The sequence below is a fragment of the Strix aluco genome, chromosome 1, assembly GCF_031877795.1.
Source record: "Strix aluco isolate bStrAlu1 chromosome 1, bStrAlu1.hap1, whole genome shotgun sequence".
NCBI classification, from domain to species: domain Eukaryota; kingdom Metazoa; phylum Chordata; class Aves; order Strigiformes; family Strigidae; genus Strix; species Strix aluco.
The window spans coordinates 79,853,298-79,867,129 of NC_133931.1; the positions used below are offsets into that span (position 1 = coordinate 79,853,298).

At 39.3% G+C, this 13,832-nt stretch overlaps 1 protein-coding gene across 7 annotated transcripts in view; it reads right to left on the reverse strand.

The window, feature by feature from the left end:
- CTNND2 (catenin delta 2) overlaps window positions 1-13,832 on the reverse strand; it is a 696,862-nt gene that overhangs the window by 32,691 nt on the left and 650,339 nt on the right. For all 7 annotated transcript variants that reach the window (XM_074826001.1, XM_074825966.1, XM_074825976.1 and 4 more), the window contains 2 exons: window positions 6,788-6,998; window positions 3,331-3,415 (listed from right to left, as the gene is read on the reverse strand). In XM_074826001.1, the coding sequence (XP_074682102.1) occupies window positions 3,331-3,415; window positions 6,788-6,998 (296 nt within the window). The remainder of the gene's footprint in view (window positions 1-3,330; window positions 3,416-6,787; window positions 6,999-13,832) is intronic.

The following is a 13,832-nucleotide window of genomic DNA, read 5'->3' on the forward strand; positions in this document are numbered from 1 at the left end:
TGAGAAGCTGCTTCATTTAGGTTTCACTACATAAGCCTTGGTTAAAGCTGAAGAGCTTGCTCACCCATGGTGGGATTGGAGCTTTCAGGAAGCACTGCATACACTCTGCGTAGGGCAGCCCCGCTACTGGCAGCAGGTGGGGGACTAGTTTCTGACTCCTGCACTTCTCTCCACAGCCAGTTTATCAGGGAGTGCTGCAAGTGGGAAATTGCTACCTATGCACTTCTTGGCTTTTAGTCCTTAGTCATTAGGTAACCACACCAATCCCCAACTCTGGATGGACTTTCTGTCAGCGCAGTTTCTACTCTGCCAGCTATTGTGGCAGGTGCATCCGCCCAATGAAAACATGGCTTCTTGGCTGCTGAAGTGTAGCAGCTCCTGACTGCCTGCTCTCGGGGCTTCATGGTAGTTGGGGCCTTGGGCCAATGGGAGCCGCTACTGACTACAGGTCAGATTCGGCCTGGGTATAAATGGAGTCCCCTGGGAGCCATTTTGAGCTCATCCCCTGGAGCAGCACGCTGTGGTCCAGGACTCTCCCCTTGGGTTGGGACGCCGCTCAGGGAAACTCCTCGAGGTGCCTTGGGTTGGGACGCTGCCCTGAGCAGGTCGTCGAGGTTGAGAGCCCTCACTTGTTAGGTGAGTGATAGAGCGTTTTGGGTTGTTGTTAAACCCTAGGAAGTTGTTCTGTTCTCCTCTCACAGATATTCGAACTTGTAATTTGCGGAGGGCTAGTTAATTGTGTTGGCAATACATTTTTAATTTTTGGTGGTTGTTTGTTTATTTGAGAGCCTCCGTAACAGCTATGCGATGATTCCTGTAATGCTGAGCAAAATTAGAAAAGTGAAAGAGGTTTTCATGTTTTTGCTGATGCAGTCATATTTGGACTAAATATACTGACTACTACTGTATCAGCAGTAAACATATATTGCCTTCCTTCCCCATTAATATAAAGGATAATACTTCTATTCTTTTTACCTCTCTTTACGGTGAACATGTGGCTCTAAAATATACTACAATTCAAACTATTTGGTTACACTACTTCTCAAACAGTATAGTAAGTGCTGCTGCTTTTTCTTAAATGTGATGTGATGCTTGTAATTTCCTGGTATTACAATACAAAGTTATGCCTCTCTGTAGGCCACCAATTCTTTGAAAGTAGCTGTATAGATACTTCAGTACATAGGAAGAAATTGCTGATGATTATGTAATGGGATTTACCTGCACTTCAAAAAAGGCTGTGCAAGTGCAAGGTACTGAAAAGTGCTGATCATATTATACTGTCAACGGTATGTTCACTTGTATATATATTTTAATGGGACAAAATAAAGATTGTGTTGACCCAGTATCTTTATATTAACTAGCTGACTGTTAGTATAATGCAACTTTTCTAATTTTCCTATCATAAAACTATTATTTTCCAAATAGTGGTGAAACTTGGAGAGCCAGCATAACAGCTTACTACAGGCAAGTTTAATAAATATTATGACTTTATAAACATCACTGTATGTCTTTTACCAAACAGGAATATTTTAAATTAACTATCTGAACATTTTGATTCAAAGAAACCATTATTTATAGAAGGCTTAGCAGCATATGTAATGAGTATACAAATACGTAGCAGAGACTGACCTTCATTTTAAGATTTTGTGAAGCCTGTAGGAATTAGCTGATACAGAGATTAATGAAATGCTTTCTGACAATATAGACAATCTGTCTGCTACGCGTGTCCTTGAAGCTACCTCAAAGGCTAGCCTGCCCTATTTTCCATACCACAAATATGTATTTGTGGCCACAGAAAATGTTCTTTTAAGCATGCAAGGTACTTAGTACCTAAGCATGCTTAGTACCTAAGTACATTACCAGGCATTCACATTGGGAGCCAACAGAATGTCCTTTAGGTAGCAGTATACTCAGAAGCCGCACAGCATATAGATTACCTCATGCATGGAGCAACCCCAGAAACTGCTTTTCCATCACAGCATATAGAGACAGAAGGCTGGAAATGTGCCAGACATTGTAAGAACCTCTAAGAGATTATGGTGCAGTAAAGTTCAGCCTCTACAGTGCACCCACCCACATACACAGAAGTCAGGCTATGCACACTTCCAGTGTGTTAGTTACTGCTTTGCGTCAAGAAAAGCCTACTCTAGCTCATGTTTGTTCCCACCTCTTAATGGGACAGTTGAGTACTAGCTTGTTACTTGGAACATCTTCACATATGGTATCCCTAGGGCTGCCAAGGATGACTGAAAATACTGGAAGTGAACAATGGGAGAGACTCAGTAATCATCTTCCTTACTCCTCAGACTTGACACAAGCAGGGCTGAGGCATGCAAAAGAACATTATTTCAAATGGAAGGTCAGCTTCTGTCAGTTTGAGATTTGGTGCATACATTTCACGTAACTAAGTTCTTTTCTTGTGCAAAATACATACAACACAGATTATGCCACTGTGAACCTTTCCTCCTTCACCATTCTTATGCCTCAGCCTTAACTAGGACCTAAATTTTTGTGCCACATGAAGTCTTAGCTCTCTTTGCTGAGATTACAAATACAAATATCAATTAGATAAACTGTGAAATTCCATGTAGCAAGAAGACCTTTGAGAACTAAATCTGCAGGCTGATACTCACATGGAATGTAATTCTGTTTTGAAATATTCAGCAAGAATTACTTTAAATGTTGTCATTTATTAAGTAGACACATTTTAAAGGCTATATGGGATGTTGTTTCACAGGATCGTATTGCCGTATTGCAATTCATTTTTAAGAGGTTAGCAGGCCTGTGGGAATGGTACTACAGATTCCATAGACTGAAAACCAAGTATATGACGCTACTGTCTGCCAGCTGATTGGAAGTGAAGCTATCAAATTTCAGCCCAGCTCAACATGTAACTGGTCCCTAAGCACCACTCCTTCAGATACTCTTGTTTACATTCTCATGAGGAAATTTGGGAGCTGAAGGCCTGGAAATCTGGTAATCACCTCAGGACAGGGTGGGGACATGTAAGAAGGAAAGGTACAGTAGGAGAACTTGCACGGATTTGTTCTATGAACAGAGAACTTCACTCTCCAGGCCTGTCAGATCCAGCACTTTTCGTATGAATTCTTTGAAAATCAAATTCACATCCCTTTTTCACCACCACAGATATTTTCAAAAGGTACTTCTATGTTAAAAGTAGAAATGAGGGAAAAACTCGTAGCTCCAAGTATCATATATTAAACTAGGTGAATTTCCAGTCACATAAATGTTTTGGTCTAACGTCTCTCAGCCCCCAAATTTGGGTAACCATATGAAAGATGATAAATCTAGAAAAAGCCCAAGCCTTACCTTCTTGTAGAGACTTCTCAGGTCTCTGTACTGCCACATACTATTGAGGACCTGAGATGCTGCTTTCACCACTTTTGGCGAATGCCTGTTACACACATATATTAAAAAGGGAGAGAGAAAGAAAGAAAGAGTGAGAAAGAGACTGTTAAGTACAAGACTCCATTCATCCCAACTTTCAAATGCATTGCTATGGATTTAAACCCACAGTTAAAGTGTGTTTCAGATGTACCATAAGATCTTTGGTTGGCGTCTTGGAGACCAAAGTGTTTTTAAGCAAGGGCAATACATGTTATTTCTATACTACTAATTATTCAGTGAGGAGCAAAATGTGTGTTCCTCAGCATACTGAGAACAAGAATTCATGCTGAGAGCATAGTAAGAGGAATCGGAGAGGTAGCAATCGGCAAAATCATTGAGGACCCAACTGGTATTATGTACGTCTAAGAAGTCCTGACTACAACTTTTGGCATAAAGGACAAGAAGTTAGAGCCAGAGTTTCTCTGTAAGCTGCCAAACTTCAACTCTTGACAGCGTGCTCAATGCATTAAGTGCCTCTTATCACTGGCCAAAAGAAACACCCTAGATGGGTGATGAGCATTGTTTTTGAAGTGCAGAGCCAAGATGCAGAAAATATAAAAAGCCATGAGGAATTTCATTAGGAATTCAAATTACAACTTGCATCTTGCTCACATGATTACCCCCTTTTATGACATCAATCCAATGTGATGTTAAAAACCATATATAGTTTCACATGGACTTTCTCTCCAGAAAGGTTTTGCAAGAAGCTATAAACTATTGTTACAATCAGTTGGAGTGATATATTCCTCTTGGGATAGGTAACTTTAAAAAAAAATCTAAAAAAATATATATCAGAGAGTATTCAGCTCAGTGAAAAAGGGTCAAATAGAAAAGGACTGGGAAGATAACGCAGCCCACTGAGAAAGCATACACTGTGCTGTACCAACAATACACATAAAGCAGTAGAGTGCTAGAAAACCTTGCAAAGGCCAAAGTCTGGAGTGAAGATTGACTGAGTTTGGGGCAGTCATTCAGGTGATTCATGTTTTACTCAGAAAAGGCACATGGATTGCAAAAGCAAAGAGAAATCAGAAAACCAGCAACATATGTTACTGGTTTGGGCAGGAAGTCTTCTCAGGGATCGGGCTTTGGTGCATCCTCTGATCTCTGAGAAGGACTACTGGTAGGCTGACACTCCAGCTGGTAAAGCAATGTTCATGACACAACTGATTCAATTAACTTAAACAGTATTTTCCTGGTAATTTATTTGGTGTTTTTTCACCCTTTTCTTCCATTTCTCACCCAGAGTACAGCAGTAGGTGGGTAATTGGTGAATAAACAGGAATATGATAAACCCTTTCAAGCATAATTGTTTTTATTATACTCCCAGCTGTACTGGCTAGTAGGGTGCTGGTAGCATGGAGTAACCAGGAAAATAACTGCGCCAACCATAATGTGAGTACTGAGAAGAAACAGGAACTATGTGAAGCCAGTATGGGCTTGGCCAGTATGACCTTATGAACACCAGTTCTCTCATGTTGTCATACAGGGAAAGCACTCAAGCCCTGGGCAATTTTCCAAAGGCCAGCGGGGCCAGCCCCACACTCCTGGCACTGATACATACCAGGATGAATGGGCAGGCTAGTATCCTGCACTTGTAGAAGCAGACGCTTCATAATGGACAAGACAAATTCATACTGAAGCGTATTACTGTATTAAAGTGTGCACGCCAGAATTTCCTATCAGTCCAACAATCAACAATTCTGATTTTTAAACAATGGATTATCTATAAGAAACCAAACCAAAGCAATGGTGCACAATACTAACATTTTTGAAAGCTGAAAAATTGAACTTTCAATGAAGATTGGCATTTGTAGCACTGTGAGCTGACAGGTTTTCTTCTAGAACTGTGTAACCTGTAACAGTAATAACACAGGACCGCAACTCAAAGTACTTGAGAAGAGGGATATGTATCATGATTTGGGAGGGCATTCTGGAATTATTCAACACTACCTGGGCTAAATACTTTCATTCAACATAGATATGTCTTTCACAGTTATGAGCAATACTTAGACAGGGAATTATACCCTTGGATCCTTCTAAAACTGCTCTTAACACTTTGAAAATTCCAGACTCAACAGGTGTTAATAATCTCTACCAGATAATGAACAGGTAGACAAATCATTATTCCGAGGAAAGGCACGTTCAACTTAAGAGAAATGGATATGAACCTGCTTGCGATATCAGTACATTTGATCTAGAAAATATAAATAAAAAATTTAAATAGATTTAATAATAATAAAAATGCAAATATAAATAAATTGGCAGAGCATGGGGAGCTCCCACAACTGGAATCACATACTTTGTTACACTACTACTTTTTACCCCTTACAGTTAGAAAGTGAGAATGTTTCAATAATGAATTTGGTATGAAAAGAAAAAGGTGACAATAGAGGAAAAGAAATGTGATTAAATTATATTGGCAATGCTCCGATTATATAGGTGAGCATAAGTTCTCATACCAAATGTAGGGTGCATAAATCTTTCCTTCAGGTTGTGGCCTGGCTTTGTGAGGCTCTTTTAGAGCTCTGGTGCTGCAGTAGGCTGTGTGATGACAGCTTCGAGTAGGTGGACTGATGGGTTTTGTACACTACAGTGAAGGCTTTTTGTTTTCAAACTGCCACAGTCTCATTGCACTATACTTCTGCAGGTTGACAAATATGAGAACCAGGCTATCTGTTTTAGGCAAAAGAAGGATAAAGAGTGAACTCTTCATGAAGAGTGTGTACATAGGAAAACAGACAAGATGAAACCATAGCTGCTCGGGAAATGTCCCACTCGCGTGTAAGATTTTTGCATGTTTTGGTGCCTCACAAAGTAGCCTGCAGGTATCCTAATGCTCTCTCAGAAGCAAGGTGTTAGGAAAATCCATGGATCCATTTTTCTACTATGCCCCACCTTTCCAGCAAGCTGGAGGCAGGGAAAAGGGTGCTGTGAAGAGGGACAGTGACTTTACATTCTTCACTCCCAGAGCAAGAGGAGCAGTAACAGAACTGCGGTGAGGTCCCTTCCTTTCACAGGATCCCTCCACCTGCATGTCACCCCTTTTGCAGGGTGCAATCCAACAGCTCTGGTCCCTAATGTTTATCAGGATCTTCTGGAAGTGCTTAGAGGTAGTGGTTACTGCAGATAATTACTCTTCCTTAAACTGCACATGCAGTGCACTCCACGCACTGCTGATGGTATGTCAAAAATAAACCACAGCAGAGACTTTCGCTACTGGCATTGTCTGTTTCTTGTCACCTTTCACACTGGACATATAATTTCTGATGAAACTAAAGAATTCAACTCACGATTGCACAGAGGAGGCAAACACATTCAGGTCTAGTAATAACTATTGGAGAGGTTAAAAAGGTGCAAGGTGATTTGCAAAACATACTTGTCTCCTTTACTCTTAGATATGCCAACCAGTTTCTCAATGCCGCCTGCGTCTCGTAAGGCCTTGGCATTCTCCATGTTTTTAGTGATGACTTCATGCAGAGTGCAGCAAATGGCAGTAACGGTGTCATCAGACATGGCCTTGCTTGCTGAGTTGTTGCTGTTGTTAGCGCCTGGCAGTCGGTGGACCAGATCCCTCATGGCATACTTGCCTTTGTTGAAAGAAAATGAAGGGAGAATTCAGAAGATACAGCAATAAAGGGTGACGGAGAAGAAGTACAGGGAAAACACGCAAGACTGTTAGCACTATTTGCATCATTGCATGTAATCTAATTGGTGACTGATACTATTTTGGAGCAAGACACATTTATATGATTGCATGTTCAAGCATTTCACACATTAGGGACTCTCTTAATATTTCCATACTACATCAGTTGGAGACTTTGGATATGGCTACATCATGCCCTTAGGAGAATGAAACGATGATATTAAAGGCCAAGTATATGTACAAAGATAATCTGAATACCACAACCTACAGAACTTGGCAAGTCCTCATCTCCCACCACACAACTCATAACTTGTTACTATAAATGAAATGTGCATCAATTGTTAAAAACACTACAGTGAATGCAAAGCCAATGACATCGTTGTTATTTGTGAAAGTCTTCTCTCGAAGGACCGGTTTTACTGTACAAGGTTAATTCTACACTACATGCAGTAATCTAACTGGGTTTATTAGTGCTTCTTAGACTTTATTGCTCAGAGAGGATGCCACCTTTTCCCCACATCCTTTGTTGTATGCATGCTACTGATCAGAAAGAAAGCCTTCCTGACATATTCCTGATATTTAGTAAGGAGTTACTTTATATAACACTAACCTCCAGAACTTAAAATCTCCTAAAATGAAAGGTGCAATGAATTTTTAAAATGGTCACATTGAACTGAAGACATGAAAAAGAAATTCTGTTGATTACGGTTGGACTCAATGATCTTAAAGGTCTTTTCCAATCTAAATAATTCTATGATTATTATTACTTTTTTCATACTTAAATGAACATTTTTTTTTTTCAGAATTGCACCTGAAGGCTTGTGAAAATAACACAAGAAGAGGTTCTGAGAAATTATATATAGAGAGAGTATAAATGTAAATATATATAAATGTAGGGCAGGGTTAGCACCAGCAGATATAGAAGCCTCACACCAGTTCTAGAGGGTCATTATTAGAGTAAAATGGCTGCTCAGTCCTTCACCGTGATGAACACAAGTTCAGAGAGGGCGAAGGCCTGATGAAGTTGTTGCTGAGGTCAGTGAAACAACTCTGAATCACCTTCAGTGCAGCTGTTCTGGGAATTTGCATACAGCAATCACCATGAGTGTATCACGCAGGATGAAAAGGACAGGAAAATTGGGAAAAATAAATATAATTAGTAATCTAATCTACATCACATTTTATGAATGAAATAATCAGGTATGATTATTGTATATAATATGATAATTTAATCAGATTTTTTGATAACTTAAAAAAGTTCTGATCAATTAGTATTTATGAGTACTTATTAAAAATCTTATTTCTGAATTCATAAGTTGTGTGTGTCCACATTTTCAAGCAAAGGTAAGAGGAAAATCACATCTTTTAACTATGAAATGTTAAACAATTTTTGTTTTTCACAATTTTGCTTGCTGTGGTAGAAATACAGCCAGTCACTTTGAACAGAATAATTGTAATACCGATAAAGACTGAAATCTCTGTACCAAAATGTTAAACTTAAAGGTTATCAAATAGATTTTGTGGTAATGTGAGATCTTAGCAACTACTCACTCTGTATCATGTAAAAACATTCCTGATTATAAAAAGCATAACATTGCCAACAAAATGTGTGCAGTAGGATTTGAATCTTACTGTGTGCTGCAATACAAATACAAATCTTGTCCTAGAACAATTTTATTTCTTTGCACTTAATATTTAATTGGTCATTTGCATATTAGCTTTTCAGCAATATTGTTAGTATCAGATGTAGTACAGATGTTAATACCACTTTCTCTTTCAGAAATGGTTTGTTTGAACAAACTGAAAATCTTTTTTCCCCTACACATATATGAAACACTGTTCAAGAACAGCCTGAAATGCTATTTACATCTTCATCTATCTGTTCTATGTAACCTGAACACATTAATAGCTGCCTATCACTTACAGTGAGTACTTCAGTCTGTGGCATATAGTAAATTAAGACTGTGTTTCAAAAAAACCCAAAAACCAAACCCATGATTTGCAGTAGCTTTTACTCTTCTAGGGCAGTGTCTGCACTGGTCAAGAGTAAGTACAAGTAGAAACATCAGATCAGTGAGACTTTCTGCTTTACTCTGTACACACATCCAGAACAGACCAATGTTCCTTTTTCCTTTTGTACCTCACTTAAAGTACAAGGGAGTGTCTCACCATTTCAGTCCTCTGGTGGAATCAGATGACAATGATCATTCCATTAGCAGCCAAAGGCTATGTCCCTTAGCACTGAGTATAAGGAACTCTGGATGGCTGCCCCAAGCAGACTTCTTTCCTGGAACTGGCCTAGTATTCCAGGCAATAGCATTCATACCAGTACACATATCTAGACACACAAAATGCTTCTTACAATAAAGGCTTTGCAGCTATCAGGAAAACCTCAGTAGGAAAATGAAAATAAACACAATCAGAAAACCTCAGTAGGAAAATTAAAATAAACACAATCAAACATGGTATAAGCATTCTGGACATGTTAATACTCAACAGTTCTAACATTTCTGCTGTGCACAGACTTAAGTTAGGCACAAGAAGATCAAATCATATTAGATTTCAAACCAGTAAACCAGGCTTTTTATAGATAATGTGTAACAGAGGGACAGTACAGCATCCCTTATTCTGAGTGGCTGTAGTAATTCCAGCTCAATAACACTATTCAATTCTTAATCAGTTGCATATTTACACTAAAATATATTCCGAGTGTTTTCGGTTCTTTTTTGTAAGAATTGCATCAAATTTAGCCTTTGGATAGAGAGTGCCCGAAGACTCACAGTGCAGATTTTGTAGACCTAAAATCTAGTCAGCATATTGCAGTTGTGCAAGCTGGTGTCCAGTTTGGAGTCCCCCCCATATTAGAACCCATAATGACAATGCCAGGCCCCTCGTCCTGTCAGGTGCTGCCTGTGGGGGTGACAGACTCTTCTTCCTCCCTGCCCTGTCCCAGAGGTTCAGCAAAAACTGTCACCTCCAACAGAGCTGCTCACATGAACAGGTAAAACAGCTGACCGCACAGACAGGCATCACAGCTCAAACTGTCCTTCCAGAGATTCACCAGAAAAAGGTGGCACACCAGCTGGAAGAAAACAGGAGTGGCTGGGCTATAGAGCTGATCTAAGCCACTGTTTGCATGGTCTTAAATTCTATTAACAAGTGTAACTGTTAACATATTTTCCATGGTTTTAGTACTTCAAACACTTTGGTAGCTATTTGGAAATGTATTTGGGAAGAGAAAAACTCCTGCTGTTGCCATAAAATATGTGTCCTTAATTTAATTAAAAACATATGAACTTATATTGAAAAAGGAGTAAATTTGCTTTAATACAGAGTTAAGTTGTTAAAAGTTAAAAGTTAAGGACTATTCTTTACAACTGCAGAAAACATTCCACAGTAACTTGCTTGCATACTAAATGTGTTTTCTAAAACTATACATGTAGTTAGTTAATAAATTACTGTACTACATTCACAGAAAAAAAAAAAATCAGTTATCCGTTAACTTCTTTTATCTGAGTTATGTTCCTGATGCTTTACAGCAGGCATGAAGGAGACAAAAGTCATGTTTTCTAGCATTAGCTATAGATGAAACCCTGCTCTAGTCTGGAGTGGTGTAAATGTCGAGTAATGCCAATGAAAGCACAGCTACTGCTGCGTCAGCCCAACACAGCTGACAACACATGCAATCCTTGACTTTTGCATTAGTATATGTTACAATCTGTAGAGCGTTTGCATTTAAAATTTTTTTTTGATGTTAAGAACCTCTTCTGAAAGCAAACTGAAACATATAATGGAAATTAATCTTGTAATGTCAGCAAAGTTTTATCTAGCACTGCTAGTAGGAAGGCTGGGGAATTCAACTTGCAGCTCGAGAAGCCTCCCTGCGTTGAAGAAGCAAGAACTGATGGGGGTCCTGGGAAGAGAGGAGGATGTGTGTGAGAATGATTATTAAAAATAAATAGCATTGTTAATTTTCATTAGAGCTCATACAGAACTGCTTTGATCTATGAATAAATTGATTTTTCATTTGAGCAACATCACACATTGTAAGACCCAAAACTGAGTTGATGCTTTTAAAGAGGTTTTACATAATAAGATTAAACATAACCACCAGCTTGACAAGGAAAAAAGAAATCATATTTATTTGTTCAATTTCTCTCATAAAGGAAGGAAAAAAGACACAATATAACCATAATTTGGGGGCAGTGTCACAGGAAGGGGTTGTCCGGTAGGTGTTTGGGACAGCATTTTTCTGACACTACACATTTGTTATTTTTCTAAGATCAGGCTTCCATCACTTTTATATTGACAGCAGGATTGTCTATCACCATACACTAAGACTTTGACTGTAAGATGATAATGTTTGCTTACTAAACATTTCAACAATGTAGATTTAATGTCTTTTCCTTTGCACGATAAAGTCTGATTAACACCTTAGCATATGCCTCTATTACTTAATTCAGGAAACTTTTTCTTTCATAGGATCAAACTGATAGCTGTCCTAAGAAAGATTCTGCCTTCAGAGCAGAACAGTAGAGCAAACTATTCTTCTGGTAGATTTAACAGGAGCAAAATCATCACAGATAAGGTTCCACTTCCGGAAATATTTCCTTACTATTGCCTTGAGACAAATTCACTGCTGATGTAACCCCACTGACTTAATTTCCATTTTCACTTAGCTCTGAAAAATGACTTTGACACATTGGCACATTTATTAAATAGTTGTGACATGGTTCCTAGTTTGAGAGAACAAGACTAGGAAAATTAACCTTCTGAAAACACAAGAAACCTCAAACAGGTATTAATTCAAACTAAGAACCCTGTCCGAGAGGTAGAGCTTGCTCTAATAAAAGTAATACATCACTATTTTTTCCCCCTCAAAGATACCTATTAATTCACATTGTGTAGCTAGTTAATATAAAAATAGCAAAATGCCACCATATTTTGTTGTACTGCTACAGGTATCCCATTCCAGAACTACTGGTGTCTCTATGTCACAACATATGTGATTTTTGTTCCCTTTGTTCTAACACGTGTGCTTAACTTAAATTTCTAGACATATGTGTTTTTGTGCATTTTCATCATCCTTGTGTTTTCAATCCTATTCAACTTCAGTATGTTACAGTCTTTATGGAAAGAATATTACTGGGAGACCTTTTCTTACTACTTTCAATCTTTACTTAATAGATGTGCCAAAACTGTCTGCTTAATTTGGATGGAACAAATTTTGATCATGAGTCAGTGCATTCAACTGATAGTCTGATAAGTTAGAGTGTATTCATCACATGATAGCAGTGGCAGGAATACCACTACTGTATTTGATAAATAGTTCATTCGTGCACCATGCTTTCTCTTGTCAGATACCGTTGTTTTAAGGTGCAATTGATAATCACTGTTGGCACTAGTGTAGCACCTGAAAGTGCCCCTCAGGGTCCAGCTGTAGCTGTTCCAGAGGAACCCTGACCCTTCTCTGAACACTGGAAATCTTCTGAGGTGTAAGAGCCCACAAAAAAATGATTACACTCAGTACAATATGTAGCAAACTCTGGACTCGGATTGCCTAGGCAGTCAGTACAAGGTATTTTGTAGGCATCAGAGCAGCAGTGAATCTCACTGTGATTTAAGAGGATAGAGGTTTGTTAGTGTTCATAGGGAGATTTCCTTCTGTCACTGAAAGGGGTACTCGAGGGGGAAAAACTACCCTGAATTTTAAAGGCAAAACAGGTTAAGAGGTAAGAAATGCTGTCAGACTGGGTCTTAGAGCCAAATGTGCAGTTTTTTGTAGGACACAGGAGGAAGCAAACCCAAGAAGATGAAGCTGGGTAATGCCAGAGCTGTTGGACCAGCAGTAAAGTGGATGGAAGGAGACAGTTACATTTTTGAAAGCAAGAAAGGCTGCAGTACTGAGGTTGAGAGACAGCTGTCCCTGTGAGTAGATGATTATTCCTCAGACTTTGGGGAGCACTAGGAAAGGTGTAGGTGAGTCAAGAACAAGAAATAACCTACCTGACATGGCAATGGTGGTTTATAAAGGAGTATCCCTATTTCTGAAGACAGAGCAGCACTGAAACAAGGGTCAGTAGCACCACAAAGTTTAATGCCCTCACTCAGCACTGAATGACATGACGACCTCCAGACAGGCTTTCCACTGCAACCACTGAGCCAGTGACTTCGCTACCCACTCAGCTACATAATATAGTCTCTAGCATTGCCGAATGCAGCGTACATTGCATGCGAAGGAACTATAAGTCACAACAGTTTGTATAAAGCAGCTCTCTCTTCCCTTTGTCTGGTGACTTCTCGTTTGACATCACTTAAGCTGTTGACAGAGCAGATTTATGAAACTCAAAGGCAGTGGCTACTGTCAAACCCACGTGGGCCTGGCCAGTGCTAGCTAATGGTCTGTGATGTTGCTCATCACAACAGATCAGTTTCTTGTTCCTAAGACCACTGTGCATGAAGTAGTATTGGAAGAGAAAAGTGGAAAAAAAACCTGAGGAGTAGGACTGAAAAGCATGGGCCCCACCACTTCCAGCAAGTGACAGAGAACAGAGGATTTTGGATCAGTTTGGGATTTAGGTGTAAAAGGAGAGATAAAACCATTTCTAGCCATGTAGGGGGCAATTCATGTGTCCAAACATAGGGTGCTAACTGCAGTTTCAAATTCCCTTAGATGTCTGCACAGAGTCAGCAGACCTATGGAAGATACACAGCCTTCTGGAAAAGCTGATGGAGACAAGGTGGGATACCGTATGGTCTTTAATGTTCAATGCTTATC